General features: G+C 43.6%; 2 protein-coding genes across 3 annotated transcripts in view; both read left to right on the top strand.

The window, feature by feature from the left end:
* Positions 1-17768, top strand: part of LOC127053554 (protein ATP6V1FNB) — a 354802-nt gene that overhangs the window by 274914 nt on the left and 62120 nt on the right. The window lies entirely within an intron of this gene.
* The window catches only part of NCKIPSD (NCK interacting protein with SH3 domain), a 94678-nt gene that overhangs the window by 17187 nt on the left and 59723 nt on the right, over positions 1-17768 (top strand). The window contains exon 2 of one of the 2 annotated variants that reach the window (XM_050958457.1): positions 2260-2380. The exons of the other annotated variant lie outside the window; for it this stretch is intronic. Coding sequence (XP_050814414.1) covers positions 2372-2380 — 9 coding nt within the window. The 5' untranslated portion in view covers positions 2260-2371. The remainder of the gene's footprint in view (positions 1-2259; positions 2381-17768) is intronic. 2 annotated transcript variants of the gene reach the window in all.

The following is a 17768-nucleotide window of genomic DNA, read 5'->3' as shown; positions in this document are numbered from 1 at the left end:
GTGTGGGTTTGGTTATTGTATTTGAGGCTGTTAATGGTAAAGGAAGAGAAAGGAGTATGAAGGGAAGATACATAATGAAGGATTGGTGTGTGCTGTCTTCCTCTAGGGTTTCAGGAAGCACTTTAGTAGATTGGTTGATATTGAGGAAGGAAAGTGTCCCTGGGGTGACTCAGTCAATTTTGCTGCCTCCCCATCACATTCCCAGCGTCTTGCAACAGTCAGAGAGTTTTGGTATTGGTTTTGGAACACATCCCCCCCATAATGCCTAGCCTCAGCCGTTCACAGCACTAATTGTCCACAAGTTGTTTTTGGGTTTTTCAGTTTCTGCTGCTAAAGTTTTGTATTATTACTTCCTCACTACTTCTTGATCTGTGATGTTGACACTTCAGATCTGTTTAATCAAGAGATCAATTAAAGTTACAAAATGCATGCAGTACGTATGTATTAAAGAATCTTTCCTATTGTTTACATCTGAACAAATGATAAACCATTGCTTAATTACAAGGGATGAATTGCTGTTTCAGACACAACATCTGTACATTGCTCTTACTAGGTGATGTGTCTCTGGAATGTGCTGTCTGTGGTGAGGAGCAAACACAGATGTCCTTGTTTTGCACGGTACCTGTTTTCAGGCAAGGTCTTTTCTTCTGGTCTTAGATTACATTGCATGTGGTGTTTGTGAGCAGGCATGCTCTTGTGGTTAAGGTACAGGACTTGGAGTTAGGCTTCTCTTCCACTTGGTGCATGACTGTGCAGGTCTCTTAATTTTTCTGTACCTTGTTTCCCTGTCTGTAAACTGGTGATAATACTGACCTACCTCACTGGAGGATTCAGGTTAAATTAATGTTGTTGTCAAAACATTGAGATACTTAGATGAAAGGTACTAGTTATGGACAAAGGACAAGGGACTTAAAGGCAGACTTTAACAAACTGAAAGAAATGATAGGCAATGTCCCATGGGAAGAAAATCTAAGGGAAAAAAGGAGTTCAGGTTCAGAAGAGCTGGCAGTTTCTTGAGGAAACAATGTTAAAAACACAGTTGCAAAGTATCCCAATGTGAAAGAAGAAGAAGAATATAGTAAGAGGCTAATATGGCTCCATCAGGATCCTACAGAAAGCAGGAGCATGGACACATTGCAACGGAAGTATACAAAAGAATAGCCAAACCATGTAGGCATAAAATCAGAGAGGCTAAGGCACAAAATGAGTTACACCTAGCAAAGGACATACAAGTCAATAAGAAGAGGTGTTTTAAGTCCTTTAGGAGCAAGAGGAAAAATGGATACCTACACTTTCCTCCTTCTTAGCAGGGAAAGAGAGTTAATAACTGATGAAGAAGGCTGAGGTGTTTAATGCCTGTTCTGCTTCAGTGTTCACTTTAAAGGTTAATAGTGTTCAGATACTCAACACAACTAATATTAACAAGGGGGAAGGACAGGTTTAAAGAATATTTAGGTGCATTAGAGGTATTCAAGTCGGCAGGGCCTGACAAAATTAATCGTAGGCTACTTAAGGAACTAGCTAAAAAAGTCTGGGAACCATTAGCAAATCTCTTTGAGAGCTCATGGGTGAGGTCCCAGAGGACTTGAGAAGGGCAAACATAGTACCTGTCTTTAAAAAGGGGGTCAGTGAGGACTCAGGGAATTACAAACCAGCCAGCCTGTCTTCGAAACCTGAAAAGATACTGGAACAAATTATTAAACAATGTTGAGAATAATAGGGTTATAAGGAATTAGCAGCATGGATTTGTCAAGAGCAAATCATGTCAAACCAACTTAATTTCCTTTATTGACAGGATTACTGGCCTAATGCGTTGGGGGGGAGCAGTAGACATGATATGTCTTAGGGGTTTTTGTTTAGTAAGGTTTTAGACAGTCTCACATGACATTCTCATAAGCAAACTAGGGAAATAAGATCTAGATGAAATTACTATAAGGTATATGTACAACTGGTTGAAAGACCATACTCAGAGTAGTAATCAATGGTTTGCTGTCAAAGTGGGAAGGCGTATCTAGTGGGTTACCACAGGGGTCAGCCGGGTCTGGTAGTATTCCGTATTCTCATTAATGACTTGGATAATGGAGAATCCATATAATACTAGATAAACTGTTCCAATAGTTAATCATCCTCACTGCTAAAAATGTATACCTTTTTTTCTAGTCAGAATTTGTCTAGTTTTAACTTCCAGTCTTTGGATCTTGATATACTTCTGTCTGCTAGACTAAAGAACCCATTATCAAATTTTTCTTCTCCTTGTAGGTACTTACAATCCATGATCAAGTCACCCCTTAACCATCTTTGTTAAGATGAAAAGATTGAGCTTCTTGAGCCTTTTACTATAAGGCATGTTTTCCTGTCCTTTTAATCATTCATGTGTTGTGTAAGTATTGGGATTATTACTTAGTTTGTCAGAGTGGTTGTGTGGGGCCTTCGGTGGGTCTCTGCAGGGCCCTCTGCAGTAAGGTGGTGGCACAATAGTTTAGAGTTACAAAGGACTTTATTGGGAAGGGAGGAAGATATACTTTTTTGTTCTGTTTGCAACTGACTCATAAAACAGTGTAAACTAATCAAGGCTCTAGTCCCAGATACCATATCCTAGTCCCTTGCTAATCTGTGGATATTCCTTACATGAACCAGGCATATTTATGTGGCCATGGCAAAAATCAAATCCAGAATATAAAATAAGCTCTTTGTCTGACAGTGAAATTTGGAAAACAGATGAATCTGTCTGTTAACATCATTGTTACTAGAGCTCTGCTTTCGTTCCAAGAAACAGCCTTGCCTTTTTCTTCCCCTGCCTGTAGAGTTTAGATGTTATTAAAAATTCTGTTTATTTTTATTTACATCTTGGCTTGTTCCCTAGTGAAAGATTTAAATTTCATGCCATTATAAACCAAGATTATCTATTCAGTAACTGAGCTGTCGGTCTGGGCACTGGTAAAAGAATCAATTCCGCAAAGGGTATTATTAGAAAAAGAAATACAAATAGCTTCAATACATAGCACTGTACAGTCTGCAAGAAAATTAGACTTCAGAGACAAGGTCCTATATAGTCAACGTCATAACCCAAATTTTATGAGTCATAGGTTCTAGTGGAGCTACGTGTGCAAAGATTTTAAATTAAATGCATGTGATCTATAGTTGTTCCAAAAGGCGAGGGTGTTAATCTGAAACCTTTTTTTCTTGGCAGTAGCAATTCCAGTTTTGTAATTTATTTCACCACAAGATGCATTTTGAATACAGAATTCTTACTGTTGCAAGGGCCAAATGTGTCCACTGCCAGCTTGGTGATCAACTGGTACTTAAGCTGTAATAGATCTACCCCAGATCAGTGGATTTCATTGTTTTACATCTGATCTGTTGTTTATATTAGTGTTTGTTGCAAAGTGTCTTGTTGATTCAGATGGGGTAGGAATGTCCTTTCTGGTCTAGTTTATTTAATTGCTGTGAGAAGAGCAGCCTTCTCCATGACTGTGTGTTAAATGTCTAGCTGTGTTCTCCACACGCAATGACTCCACTTTGAACAAATGCGGTAAACGTGCTGCACTTCATGGAGGAAGGAAACTGATCTGACAAGGGTAGGTGACAGACTGTATTTCTTCTTGCTGCATGTTGGACTTGTAATTATTCATTATATGTGTGCACATGGATTGCTTTGTCATCCCCTTCAAGAGTCAATGAGATTAACTTCTAAAGGGGAAGGAGTAGCCATTCTCAAGTCTTGGCAAGTGGACAAAGATTACTGTTGTCATCAGGCAAAGTAGGAAGAATTTTGAAACTAGATGCATTCTTCCCCCAGTGCTTATATTAATGGGGTTCAAGGAGCAGCAGTGCTACAGTAGAGAGATGGGCCTATCACAGGGGTCTCAAACTCAAATGACCACGGGGGCCGCATGAGGACTAGTACGCTGGCCCGAGGGCCGCATTTACTGACACCTCCCTCGCACCGCCATCGGCCCTGCCCCCACTCCAACCCTGCCATGAGGCCCAACTCCTGCCCCACCTCTTTCCACCCCTTCCCTGCTGCCATTCCAACCCCTTCCCTGAAATCCCCACCCCAACTCTGTCCCCTCCCTGCCCCCAGGGGATGCAGGAGGGGTGTGGCGGGGGCTCAGGGCAGTGGGTAGGAGTGCAGCGGGGGCTCAGGACAGTGGGTTGGGGTGCAGGGTGCAGCAGGGGTGTGGCAGAGGGCTCGGCTGCATGAGAGGTTTGTGGGGCGGGCTCCCTGTCTGCCCTTCCCCTGCGCCACTCCGGGAAGCCGACGGAACCTGGGGAAGGAGAGGCGCAGGGGTTCCCCGTTCCCGGCAAATGGGAGCTGCTGGGGGCAGTGCCTGAAGCAACAGCCCCACACACCCCTGATCCCCTCCTTCCACAGGTTCTGCTGGCTTCCCGGAGCAGTGTGGGGGCAGGGCAGGCAGGCACTGTGAGCCTGCCCTGCCCCCGGTGTGCGTAGGGCAGGAGCCGCTATAGGTAAACACTGGGGGAGGAGGAGGGGGCGCAAGGAGCTTGCGGACCTCAGAAAATAAGCCTGCGTGCCGCATGTTTGAGACCCCTGGCCTAGCATGTTTCCCACTTTCTCCCCTAACCTTGACAATCAATACAGAAATTTCCATTTGAACCCTTTGCTAAGGTGTTGTCGAGTTTCACTTTGAATTACTTAATTGTAATAGTGGGCATATCTTTGCTCTTGTGTATCTGAAGACCCCAAACCATTTTACAAACACTAATATGTTAAGCTTCAGAGCTACACCTATAAGGTTAGGTAAATTTTTATTCTCATTTTACAGCTGGGGAAACTGAGGCAGGTGACAGGTAGGTGATTTGCCAAAGACCACTGGAGAGTTAGTGTCAAAGCAGAAATTAAACTTGGGTTCCTGACTCCCAGCCCTGTGCTCATCTTTTAGAACACACAGCCTGTGGTGTTCTAGAAACTTGGTGTAAGTGTGCAGTCCCCTTTTCTGGCTATTCTCTTCCCATATATGGTTGGGGGTGAATTCATCTGTCCAGTTGCTGCATCTTTCTTTTGGCTGGGAGTGAGGCTTTCTATGTCATTGTTGCTCCATAAATTGTATTCCAACCTCATCCCTGACCTTCTGAATCTGCACCCTGCATAATCTCCGTTATCTAGAGGGAAGTGAGAATCCTAGATCAAAATTGTGAAATGTCTTGCATCTGTCTTGAGGCTTGTCGGGACACTTCTGAAATGAAGGTACCCCTTCTCTGTATAGGTTGGCCAAGGATTTCCATATATGGGTGTGAACAGCTTCCTTACATACCTTTGTGGTCTCCAGGGGAGTAGCTCTGGGGAAGAGACTTCATGAGACTACAAAGCCCAGCCAGTGGGGTCTTGATGAATAGGACTTTCGCAGGAACTCACATAAACCTGAATGTCTTGAAATTTGTGTTTGTACCTTTAGATCTCTGTTTGTCTCAGAGCCCTATATGGAATCAAAATAACATGAAATCTGGTCTGCTCACAATATTTCCGTTTATTCAAATGCTAAAATCCAGTGAGGAGACTGGATCTAGCCCCATAGGAGGAATCAAAACCATGTTTCTTTTCAGCAAGTTCAGGAGCAGGGGAGATGTGCTTTTAAAAATTCCTGTGTGTTTTAAGTGACAGTCCAAGTTTAGATCTGGTGAGACTGGGTTCCTCAGAGATTGATGAAGATGAATGTAACTTTTTCTCAACTCTTTTTATTCTAGAGCTCAATCTTTGAACCATTTTGACTTTGACCACCCTGTGCCCTCATTGTTTGTCCAATCTCCTTATAGTGGCAAAAGCATCAGAGTCCAAAGTAACACAATTTCAATTCTGCTGTTGGTGGCTCTTGAATAAATAAGAACTTTGACTTTTATTGAAGAGATCAGCCAAACCAAATTCTCCCTGATTTATTTCACACAGCAAAACCTTTGTGATACAAAATGTGAGAGACTTGTCATGTGGGAGGAATGGAAATGAGACTGAAAACATGATTCATCAGCTACTGCATCTGTTTCTCTGTATTCCCCCTCGCCCTCTCCTCCCTATGGTAGTCTGCAACAGTATTCTGAGCAAAGATCCATTACCACTAAAAAAAGATCATTGCCCTGGACCCAAGGCTTATTAACTTGCAGCAGTGATGAGGGTTAGCTCTATTTTAATTTTGTATTTGCTTCCTGCCATGTATGATTAATCTAACTGGGTAGCTTGCTTTTTCTTGTGAAAGAACAAAATACTAGATTGTGACCCTAAGAGCCCCTCAGTACCAACTGGCAGAGGGCCCAATGTTCTGTGAGCACCTGTCAGGCCTGAAACACTTACTACAGCTAACACGTTACTATCATAGTATTTATCTGTAAAAAGTGTCATGTAGTATCAAATGAAAGCTTGTGACATACCAGTCAATAATATTGTATAATTCATGTATGGATAGTGTATAAAGAGGGGGATGTGTGTGTATATGTGTGCGCGCGCACGTGCACGCTGGAAATACGTTCCTGAAATATTTTCAGAGTCAGACTTTCCTGAGCTTTGCAGAATCAAAGGTACTGGAGCTGAGAGCTCTATTCTGGTTAGCCAGAAGAAAGCAGAGTTCCTTGAAGCTTTTCAGTTTTAAATAATGAAGTTTGTGTCTGCCCTAGCATCATCTTTATTGACTACCAACCCTGCCACCCCTACAGCCCTTTAATTGTTGGAATCGATTTCAGGCTTTTTCTTCCGTTATCTTGATGGCATGAGATAAAAGCAGTATTAGAAATAATTGTGGCTGTTATTCCAAAGGATGATCTTGTGTGCTCCAGGAGGTGGGGGGATGGAGGGAAATCGCCTCCAGCTGTAAGATTTGGGGAAGTCTAAACTTGTTTGTGGTCTTAAGCTTTCCTTGTAAGAGCTTGGGCTGGCTTCAGAGACTACTGTATGTGTGGACCACATTTGATCTTGCTGTCTAAATTCTGAAATTCTGGCTCGGAAGCTTCACTTCTTTCCAAGCCAGGGGATTGCTGTTTGCCTAACCCCGGTGTAGTGGCTTCCTGAAGAATGCACAGCAGAGAATTGAAATAGTGGCATGCCAGGCCTAAAGATGAACTTTTATTTTTTTTAAGTGCCATCAGACAGTGGGCACACATGTGCTTGTTAAGGGCTTACTGACTTGTGCAGTGATATTATCCTGGTCCTAAAAGTCAGCCCAGGCTGTGCTCCTGTTTCAGAGGGTCTCACTGTTGATTAATGGGACTCCAATTGATAGAAATGTTTAATGTGCAGCAACCACTTATCAGACCCCCTTCCCCACAACGTTATCATTAATTGGCTGGAATCCTACAGCTCATAACTGACTCATAGATTCCTAGATGCTAAGGCTGGAAGGGGCCATTGTGATCATCTAGTCTGACCTTCTGTATAACACAGGCCAGAGAACTTCCCCTAAACTATTTTAGAGCAGATCTTTTAGAAAAATATCCAATTTTGATTTTAAAATTGGCAGTAATTGAGAATCCGTTGTGACCTTGTAAATTGTTCCAATGGTTAAAAACTCTCACTGTTAAAAAAATTTACTCCTGATTTCCATTCTGAATTTGTCTAGCTTCAAGTTCCAGCCATTGGGACATGTTACACCTTTCTTTGAAGAGCCCATTGTCAAATACTTTGAGTGCTGGCCCCTCTGTGTATTCCATGAACTTGAGACTTCTAGCAACCAGTGTCCCTGGGTCTTTGCCTGCTTCCTTGCTCTCCTTGTGCTCCATGCTGAGGGCAGAAGGGGCAGTACAGAAAACTCTCAAGTTCTTTCTTATAACCACGTGGCCTGAGTTGGAATTTCCGGAACTGAAATTCTTTGACAATTTTTTTTGTAAATATTTCAAAATTCTTGAATAGTTAGTTGCTATTGTTAGGAGTTTTTATAAGTTTAGATAGTAGTTAAAATCTCTGCCCCAGGGGAATTCTCTGCTCTCCTGATGCAAGATTTAGAGTATATCCAGTGTTCTGGCCTTTAAGAATTGTTTCCTGCCCCTGATTATTTTTTAGTCATCGGTGACCGCTTGTACTGCCTCTGTTTCCTTGAAGAAGTTCATATCTCCACTAAGTGCACTACCTGCCACTCCTTTCCTAGCCAGATGTGGCAGGCAATAGAACTCCAGCTTTGGAAACACCTTTGGAACATGCCATCAGGCCCCAGTCAAATCCAGGGGAGACCTCTCTGTACATTGATCTGAGACATCCCGGAGTGCACCTCCTAGTTCAGTGTCTGACTCAGGAGCAGAAACAGTTGGAGCAAAGGATCCTTCATCTAGGCCTTCTCATAAGCGTAAGACACAAGCACTCTGATAAGCTTAAAAACAGATCCCTTCCTAGATCTACTAAGGGAAGGTATCCCTCCCCAACCCTGTCCAGGTCAGGGGAGTCCTCATGCCCAGGACACAGGGACTTAAGGAGTCTAGTCTGTGACAGAAGCTTATTGGAACATCTCTGAGGATGAGATATTACCTATAATCAGTTTCTTAATGTATTAGGCTTAGACTTGCATGTTTTTGCTTTATTTTGCTTGGTGACTTATTTTGTTTTGTCTGTTATTACTTGAAACCACTTGAATCCTACTTTTTATATTTAATAAAATCACTTTGGGTTATTAATAAACCCAGACTAACTGATTAATACCTGGGGGAGCAAACAGCTGTGCGTATCTCTCTGTCAGTGATATAGAGGATGAACAATTTATGAATTTACCCTGTATTAACTTTATACAGAGTAAAATGGATTTATTTGGGGTTTGGATCCCATTGGGAGCTGGGTGACTGGGTGCTGGAGACGGGTAACCTGCTGAGCTGTTTTTAGTTAAAGTCTGCAGCTTTGGGGGCATGGTCCAGACCCTGAGTCTGTATTGCAGCAGGTTAGCGTGTCTCGCTCAACAAGGCAGGGTTCTGGAGTCCCAAGCTGGCTGGGAAAACGGGCTCAGAGGTAATTTCAGCACATCAGGTGATAGTCCCAAGGGGATCTCTGAGACCGAACCCATCATACCATCATCTTCCCATATACGGACAGCTGGCATCTTAAGGCAGGACATGTCAAAAAATCATAGCATGAACCTGGTCACTGCATCGTCTCTTTGCATCTGCCATGGGCAGACTTATAGATCAGGTTATGCACAACCCTTGTACATCTGTCCATATTTTCCTTACTCTCCTGTGTCACATGATGTCATGTACTTACATAATGCTGTTTTCCAGATGTGTCTGCTGCCTGCAGGCTTGGTTTGAACAGTATAAACACGGAGCAAGCAAACAGTATGAACGCTGTAGTGACCATCTCCCCATCAAGATGAGGGCCTCTCTGGCTTAGTGGAAAGAATCCTGCAAATTACTGGGGGATGGGTGGTGATTAGGCCTTTCTGTAGGTAAACTCTTGGGCCTGGTCTATACCTAAAACTTAGTCCAACCTAGCTATGTCACTCAGGGCTGTGACAAATTTCATCCCCTGTGCAACGTAGGTACGTCAACCTAACCCCCACTGTAAATGAAGCTACATCAACAGCAGAATTTTTCTATCAGCCTAGCTATTGCCTCTTGGATTTACTACAGCAATGGGAAAAAACCCTTTCAGTGCTGTAGTAGTAAGTGCAGCAGTGCCACTGTAGTGCTGATTTACCCTCAGATTGCATGCTGAGTATAATCTGTGTCCAGTACACTGGAGGCTCCTTTTCCAGCCTGGCTGTTAATTGGTCCTGTAGCTGGCAGGCTGTCTTTGATCCTCAAGTCCAGAATAATCCTTGTTTAAGGAACTTCTCATGGCTTCTTTAAAGTTTATGCTGATGTTAATGAAAGGTTGGTAGAAAGGAGCACAGTCTGTTCTCTCAGGCCCTAGGGTTCTGTTGCAACAGCTGCTAAAAAGGTCCTTGGGATTTTCTGTCTAGTTTACATTTCCTTTTGTGCAATTCTCACATCTGTCCAGAAAAAAAAAATTAGCTAATGACTTTCTGCTCAGTCTGCTCCTTGAGGGTAAGAAGTGCTTTTTCCTCATTAGTGGCTTTAATAAAGTACATATTGTTGTGTTTATGGAGCATATACCTGAAAGCTACATTTGTGCTCTGTGTGGCAGACTTAGGTTTTGTCTGGTCTAAATCCACAGCTTACCTGCCACTCTCATTGATTCCTGTCTCTCAAATCCCTAGCTTTTCTTTCTCTGCACCTGGCCAACCCTGCAGGTGACAGAGGTGCTGTGAGACTGCTGGCAGCTTCCCTCTAATAACTGCTTGTTGATGGTTGCTATTGATCTAGCAGCAAGCAATGGCTCAGGGGATTGAGGTCAGCTTTATTTTTCTCCCTTCTCTCTCCTGTCAAGTCAGACACTCTCTTGAAATGGTTGAAACAAACTGTAGAACTTGCTGCTAATATCTGTGTCTGTGGTTATTGGCAGTATGAGTATTGACAGCAGAACAAGGTTGTGATTCTCCTTTTCCACCACCCCCTCCTGCCCTGGGGGAAGAGAAATTACTGCTGGAGGAAGGGACACACCTAAAAAAACTCTCTGCAAAGTGGTAGTAAATAAAGCACAATGTACAGCATCTGATTGATCTTGTAAACATATCCTTCAAACATAAAATTGTCTAAACTGAAAAGCTTGAAATTCTGTAGGTATACAATAAAGCCCAATAAAGCTTTGTATTTGCCCCAGTTTTCTGTGCCTGTCCTTGAATATTGATATAATTTTACCAGTTTGTGTTTTCAGCCCTAGTTTGCTACAAAGATTCGACCATGCCAATCCTACCACAGCTGCTGAGCTGGGTATGTAGAAGAGTTCTTTTGAAAAATGACAGCATTCTAAACTCAGCTGTTCTGTCTTTCATGATTTTACCTTCCATTTTCCACCATTTTGCTGCAGCCTCCTTCCTAAACGTAGATTTGGGTAGAAATATGGATCGTCAATCTTAAATGCTAGAACAGAAGAAAGGAACTCAGCTTTAGGCTCCATCAGCCATGTTTCAGCTGTTGACTCCTCTTGTGGACGCCATCCTGTGACCTCTGTCTTTAGGATCTGTCATGTTTACCAAGTAATGGGACAGTTCCATAGCTTCTGTGAATAGTCTTTCAGTTTTCTCCTTGTGTAGATCCAGTTCTTTACTAATCAGTTCAAGACAGATTTCAATTGAGACTACATCAGTCTGTAATATGGCAAGTACCTCTAAAACCACCTTCAACTGCTTTTGTAATTAGTGGTCATATAAAATGTAAGCTATGTTTTGACCAAAGTTTCCTTGTGCTTTGTAAACATTTCAATATACTTGCGGTAATTGGATGCAGATAGAGACCAAATGTCACTGAGGAACTGGGGCATCAAGCCTCCTTTTTCAGCCATTAAACTGGAGGGTAGTTGTGGAAGAATTTTTGGACTTCTGTAACTACTACTATTACTGATTTTTTTTTCAGTGAAGTTTAAATACAATGCCAAACACCCATATGTCAGAAGTTTAGAATAATTGTCCTTGAGGAATTCTGTCCTTTTTCATAGCTTCATTAAAGACCATCTTGTCATACTTTTCACTTCATTCTTGAATGGCATCTTCAGCAAACACAGTGGTCTGCAGTTTCCTTTTCAACTGTAGAAACAATAGCTGAAAGAAGGTGCATGTTTTTCCCCATGTAGGTGTTTGTAACCATCATGGGTCACTTCTCAAGATTGACTTACCATTTTGTACTTGTGTCTATGTGGATTCTTTTTCTTTAATTTGTTCTCTCGTTTCACTTCTGCCATCTAGTAATGGCTATGTGAACTTAAATCTGTTCTGAGAAGCATATTCAGGGTAAAGTGCTTCAATCATTTCTTTAAACTGCTCATCTTATATTACATTGATGATTATGGTGTGAAGGGTGCAGGTTTGATCTGTAATAATTTATAAATACTGTATCTTACGTAGTCATTGTCCTGCTGGGTTATTGGATGCATTTGCTGCTTTGTTGGCACAAATCTTAAAGAATAAGACTTTTTCAAGCTTTCCTAGGTAATGTCCATCTCTAATCTTTGAGTAACAAAGAATCAATTTTGTGTTGTATCATAGTCCTTGGGTGCATCTGCAATGGAAAAATAAATATCCTGATTTCAACAGTCATCAACAGTGCCACTGCACCAGAACTGAACTGCTAATGGAGCGCCTGGTGTTCATACTACTGTCCGGAGACTGTGAGCAATGACATGATGGTAAAATCATCTGAACCCCTGTCTATGCCTAGGGAGGTTGTGGAATCTCCGTAGTTTAAGAGCAGGTTAGACAAACACCTGTCAGGAATGGTCTAGATAATATTTAATCCTGCCATGAGTGCAGGGGACCAAGCTAGATAACTCTCGAGGTTCCTTCCAGTTCTAGGATTCTATGCTGTCTTACAGCATTGGTAACACTGAAATGTGCGTAATGACTTTGCTAAAGCACATGATCAGATGTCCCCATGATCATGAAGAATTGGGAGAGACTGGAAGAGATGGAATATTGTTACCTTCTGTCTAACCTTCCCAAAGGCAAGGAAAAGCTTGTTTTAGAAGGGAGACTTTGTAGGGCCTGTCATATCTGTAATGGGCCAATGCAGTAAATATGTAAATCTTACACACGTGTGTGTGCACAGAGCATGGCTGCAGTCCATTTTCTGTTCACTCAGCCCATAAGAGTCTATTTGTCTAGAAGAATGATTGTCTGAAACGTATGATTATTCTGGACTGCTGAACAAGTTCTTCGCTCTTATTTGCATTTAAAGAGCCCAGGCATTTTGTAGAATGACACTTTCAGATGAATGCAAAATGAGGAAGGAGGGAAAGTTTATATTTTTGGTGGTATTAGGGAAGAAGGGAGGGAGGACTGTTGAGGTGAAAGGTTAGAATGCCATTGTACACAATACACCCACTGGGGTTTCCTGAGAAATGCTAAAACCCTGAATCAACTGAAATTTCCCTTCCCAGTGCTGGAAGAAGGATAGCAAGAATACTGACAAATTCTGAATTTTATTTTTCAGGAGGGGGAAAAAAAATTCAGATTTTTAGAGGGTTTAAATATTTCCTGCCCTCAGCTGAATGAGGATATCAGGAATGAGAAATGCATGCTGGTGTCCATCCCTGTCCCTTTGGGATCTGTGAAGGGTGTGCTGCTCCAGTCACAGATTGGCTGGTTGGCCAATCACTGGTTGCCTGTGCTTGGTGACACAAAGTGTAGATCTGTATTAGCCTCTCCTCCCCCCATCATAATGTTTGCTCTCCATGCTACGGGGTAAGAGGAAGCCTGCAGACCAGCTTTAGCGACATGCTTCCTGTTTGGTCATGCTATCAGTAGAGAGAGAAATACTGATTTATGGAAGGTAAAGAAGGAAACCTCAATCCTTGTATACTGTTCAAGTGCATATTTAAATGTAACCTGTTAAGTGAATTTCACATGCATAAGAGATTTTTGTTGTATTTGAGGAGCCCCATTTTATAGGCTATAAACTGAGGTATAACTAACCCAACACTAGTGTGGCCAGTGGCTGTCAAAGTTAGCTGCTCTTCCCTCTGCTTCGCCTTCGGTATCCAGCCTACCTGTGCCAGGCCAGATGTGGCGCACAGTCTCTCTGATACAATTTTTTTTAATTGATTTAACAAAAAACTTGCAATTAATCTCTCTTCTCGTACGACCTTCTGGAATGAAAATCAGTATAAATGGTTTTTCAAATAAAATCTATCAGTACTGTCATGGTTGCCAGGCTAGCTGCACCACTAGCCCATCTATGGATCTTACCAAGTGCATCACCCCCCAGTTTGAGGCCTCGAGCCTTTGAGGGTATGTCTACATTGCAGTTAGACATCCGCGGCTGGCCCATGCCATCTGCCTTGGGCTCGTGGGGCTCTGTCTGCAGGGCTGTTCGTTTGCAGTGTAGATGATCAGTCTCTAGCTGAAGTCCAAGCTCTGGGACTCTCCCACTTCTCATGGTCAAAGAGCTTGGGCTCCAGCCCACACTCAAAAGTCTATATCGTAATTAACCAGCCTTGCCCTGGAAGCCTGAGTCAGCTGGCATGGGTCAGCTGTGGGTTTCTAATTGCAGTGTAGATGTAGCCTAATCCTTGGATGGAATTCTGCAGTTCACCTGCTCTGACTGGGACCTGGATTACAGCCCTTGGGCACCAGCTGTGACTACTTCAGCAGGTCCCACTGGGCTTGGCACCCAGAAGCCCTTTTTCTCTGGGTGTTGGTGACACTATATGTTTGTAGTGATATAGAAATAGCTTCTTCAAAAGATGCAAAGCATTTATTGTATTTCCACAATGCAGTTAAAAATCTGCTGCTGGCCCACATCAGCTTACTCTGGCTCTTTAATTGCTGTGTAGACTTCTGGGCTCGGTGATAGGGTGGCAGAGCTTGGGCTGCCCGAGCCCAGAAGTCTACAGTGCAATTAAAAAGCCCTGCAAGCCCGAGTCAGCTGGCACAGCCAGCTGTGTGTGTCTAATAGCAGTGTAGACATACACTTTTCTCTAAGTGTAACAGTGAAAGGCTTACACTGATATTAGTTACACCAGCATAAATCCCTCATATCCCAGCTAACTCTATCTCTAGCTGGGTTTAGCTGCCTGCTCACGGCATATGTCTCTCCCTATCTCCCAGCTGTCAGCTTTTCCTTTCTGACCCAAATCCCCTCTCCCTTTTCTGTGGTCTCTTAAATTGTTTGTCTTCTTTGATTCCAGTTGGCCTTGGGGAGGGTACCCCATTCTAGCCTGGATGGAGCTATCAATTGTTATCTTCTTTACAACTGTGCAACTGAAATGGACTTATCTGTGTCATTGTTTTACATTTCTTACTTGGCACCTCTGCAGCCCCCTTTGGTTTAGCTGTATGTGTTCAAGTAGGCAGCAGTACAAAATGGAACAGGGAATCTGAGTGACATACAATATTAATCAAAATATTTTCCCAGTTCATTACAAATACATCTCTAAAATATCGGTCTGACTCCATCCATGTTAGTTAAGAGTATCCTATTGATTCTTCTTAAAGCACTATTGTTTAGAATTGTGGCTCGGCAGCCCAGTCATGGTCCACCACTGCATTGTACAAACACAGAACAACAAAAAAAAAATTTCAGTGCAGGTGGTAAAAAAGCAAGGAACATCTGAATAGCCCTGTGAGTACACTCTGCTGTGTCCTTGTACATTCACTTCCCCACCTGGGGATATATTAGAAAGTGCAGCTTCCACCACCCACTCACTTTCTTCTAGATGCCGTAGTCAGTGTGTCCATTTAATCCCTGTCAGCCCTTGTTCCTTTCCAGGAAAATGAGCGTTTCCTTGTCTACGCAGTATTTTTCATAGTCCATATAGTCAATAGCTAACAAGAATTTTATAGTTCCACTGACCACTTAATTATACTTAGGGCTCCATAATCCGGTATCCTTGCTGTTGGGGGCCTGCTGATTTGGTCTAAGTCAAATGCATGGGCATTTTGCCTTTATAGAATCCATAGTCCTTTCTGACTGCACAGAATTTTTCTCTTTTCTCCGACGAAGTGGGTATTCACCCACGAAATCTCATGCTCCAATACGTCTATAAGGCCACAGGACTCTTTGCTATATTCATTATGATGATGTTTATTATGGTAGTGCCTAGGATGAGACTCCGTTGTGCTAGGTGCTGTACAAACACTGAGTAAGAGAGAGTCCTCTGCCCTGAAGATCTTAGTCTAAATAGCCAAGTCACCCAAAGGATAAGAGTAGGGTTGCTAGGCGTCTGATTTTCGACCAGAATGCCTGGTTGAAAAGGGACCCTGGCAGGCCTGCTGTTAAAAGTCCAGTTGATGGTGCAGAGGTGGCTCAGGGCTAAGGCAGGCTCCCTACCTGCCCTGGCTCCATGCGGCTCCCGGGAGCAGCTGCCAGGTCCCTGCGGCCCCATAGGCACATGGGTGGCCAGGGAGGTTTTGTGTGCTGTCCCCACTCCAAGCGCTGGCTCCACAGCTCCCATTGGCCCGGAACCCTGACCAGTGGGAGCTATGGGGGTGGCGCCTACAGGCACAAGTGTAGCACATGGAACCTCCCTGACTGCCCATGCACCTAGGGGCCACTGGGACCTGGCAGCCCGCACCCCTTGGTTCCAGCCCGGAGCCCCCTCTTGAAACTCTGGCCCCATCCCAGAGCCCACACCGCTAGCTGGAGCCCTCACTCCCCACACTCCAACCCAGAGACTTTTGCACCCTGAACTCTTCACTTCTGGCCCCATCTGGAGCCTGCACCCCCATTCCAGAATCCATATGCTCTTCACCCAAACCCCCTACCCCAGCCCGGAGCCCTCTCCTGCACCCCAAACCCCTCATCACCCCAGAGCCTGTACCCCCAACCGGAGCCCTCACTCATGTCCTGCATCCCAGCCCAGTGAAAGGGAGTGGATGGGGGGGGGGAAGTGAGTGACAGAGGGAGGGGGCTCAGGAAAGCAAGGATGGGGCCTCAGAGAAGGGGCAGGGTGAGGCCTCGGAAGTGGTGAGGCAGAGGTGTTCAGTTTTGTGCAATTAGAATGTTGGCAACCCTAGGTAAGAGAATGGGATATATAACATGTAAGTAGAGTTAACAGTGTGGTGGATTGCAAATTTCTTGTTAGTTCTGTACCTTGATTTTGTTGTTTCATTCCTTTCGATGTGGATTAGCTGAATGGTAGAGTAAAGGAATGGAGGGGGCAGGAGAGGCAGCAGCAAACAGCCAATCAGCACAAGGTATGCAACACAGTTATATAGCACTGCAAGCATGGTGCTTAAAGACCAAAGGTGTAGTCCTTGCCCTGAAGGGCTTCCAGTGAATATGTAATGGAGCAGTGATTAACTAAAGCACTGAGGGGAGAGTGAGATGAGTCACCGTAAGATCATGCAGTGGCAAGATTTGGTAGTGGTGCACACTTTGTGGAAAGCCTGAGAATTGTTTTAATTGTGCAGTTTGATGTGAATGGATATACTGGGAAGTGAGTGCGTCATTTGGTAAGCAAGCCCTTTGACCAGGTCAGTGGTACACCTCTACCCCGATATAACGCTGTCCTCGGGAGCCAAAAAATCTTACCACGTTATAGGTGAAACCGCGTTATATCGAACTTATTTTGATCCACTGAAGTGCGCAGCCTCTCCCCCCCCGGAGCACTGCTTTACCGCATTCTATCCGAATTCGTGTTATCGGGTCATGTTATATCGGGGTAGAGGTGTATTGAGAGGCAGTGGCAAGTGCTGCATCACACCTTCAGCGAAGACATTTTGGAGGCAGTGCAGGGGCTTTGCATGTGGAGGGACTAAAACATTTTTATCAGAGGAGCTGTTGGTAGCTTTCAGGGAAGTTGCCCTCCCTCCTCTGGGGAGGGAAGCACTGAAGAGTTCCTTACAGTTATACTTTTCCTGTCCCAGAGGGGAAACACAGCTCACCTAAGTTTTCTCCTATCTTCTCAGAATGTGAAATGCCTTCTCTGAAATGCTTTGCCTTTCCTCCCTTTCCAAACACTGTTCTAAATATATTCAGGTACGCCCTGCTTGGGCTTTTAAATTAGATCTTTCATTAGAGGTGGAGAAGTCTGCCTATGAGGGGAGGGGTTGAGGGGGATTTTTCCCTGGGTGCATGCTGGGCTGTTAGAGGTAGCTTAGCTCACATCTGTGGTGTTTAATGAGCAGATATTTTTATTTTAACATACTTTGGATTTGTCTCCTAAAACAGATTCCCCTGCTGTTTTCTCCTTATTGCTTGTCTTACAAAAAAAACTTTAAATGGTCTCTTTGAAAAAAGTGTTTCAGAGGCACTTTCATTCCCTGCCTTGTTTGGCATTTTTCAGTGTT

The sequence above is a fragment of the Gopherus flavomarginatus genome, chromosome 6, assembly GCF_025201925.1.
Source record: "Gopherus flavomarginatus isolate rGopFla2 chromosome 6, rGopFla2.mat.asm, whole genome shotgun sequence".
In the NCBI taxonomy this organism is placed as follows: domain Eukaryota; kingdom Metazoa; phylum Chordata; order Testudines; family Testudinidae; genus Gopherus; species Gopherus flavomarginatus.
The sequence above is the reverse complement of the archived record's forward strand: the minus strand, read 5'-3'. Positions and strand labels throughout refer to the sequence as shown.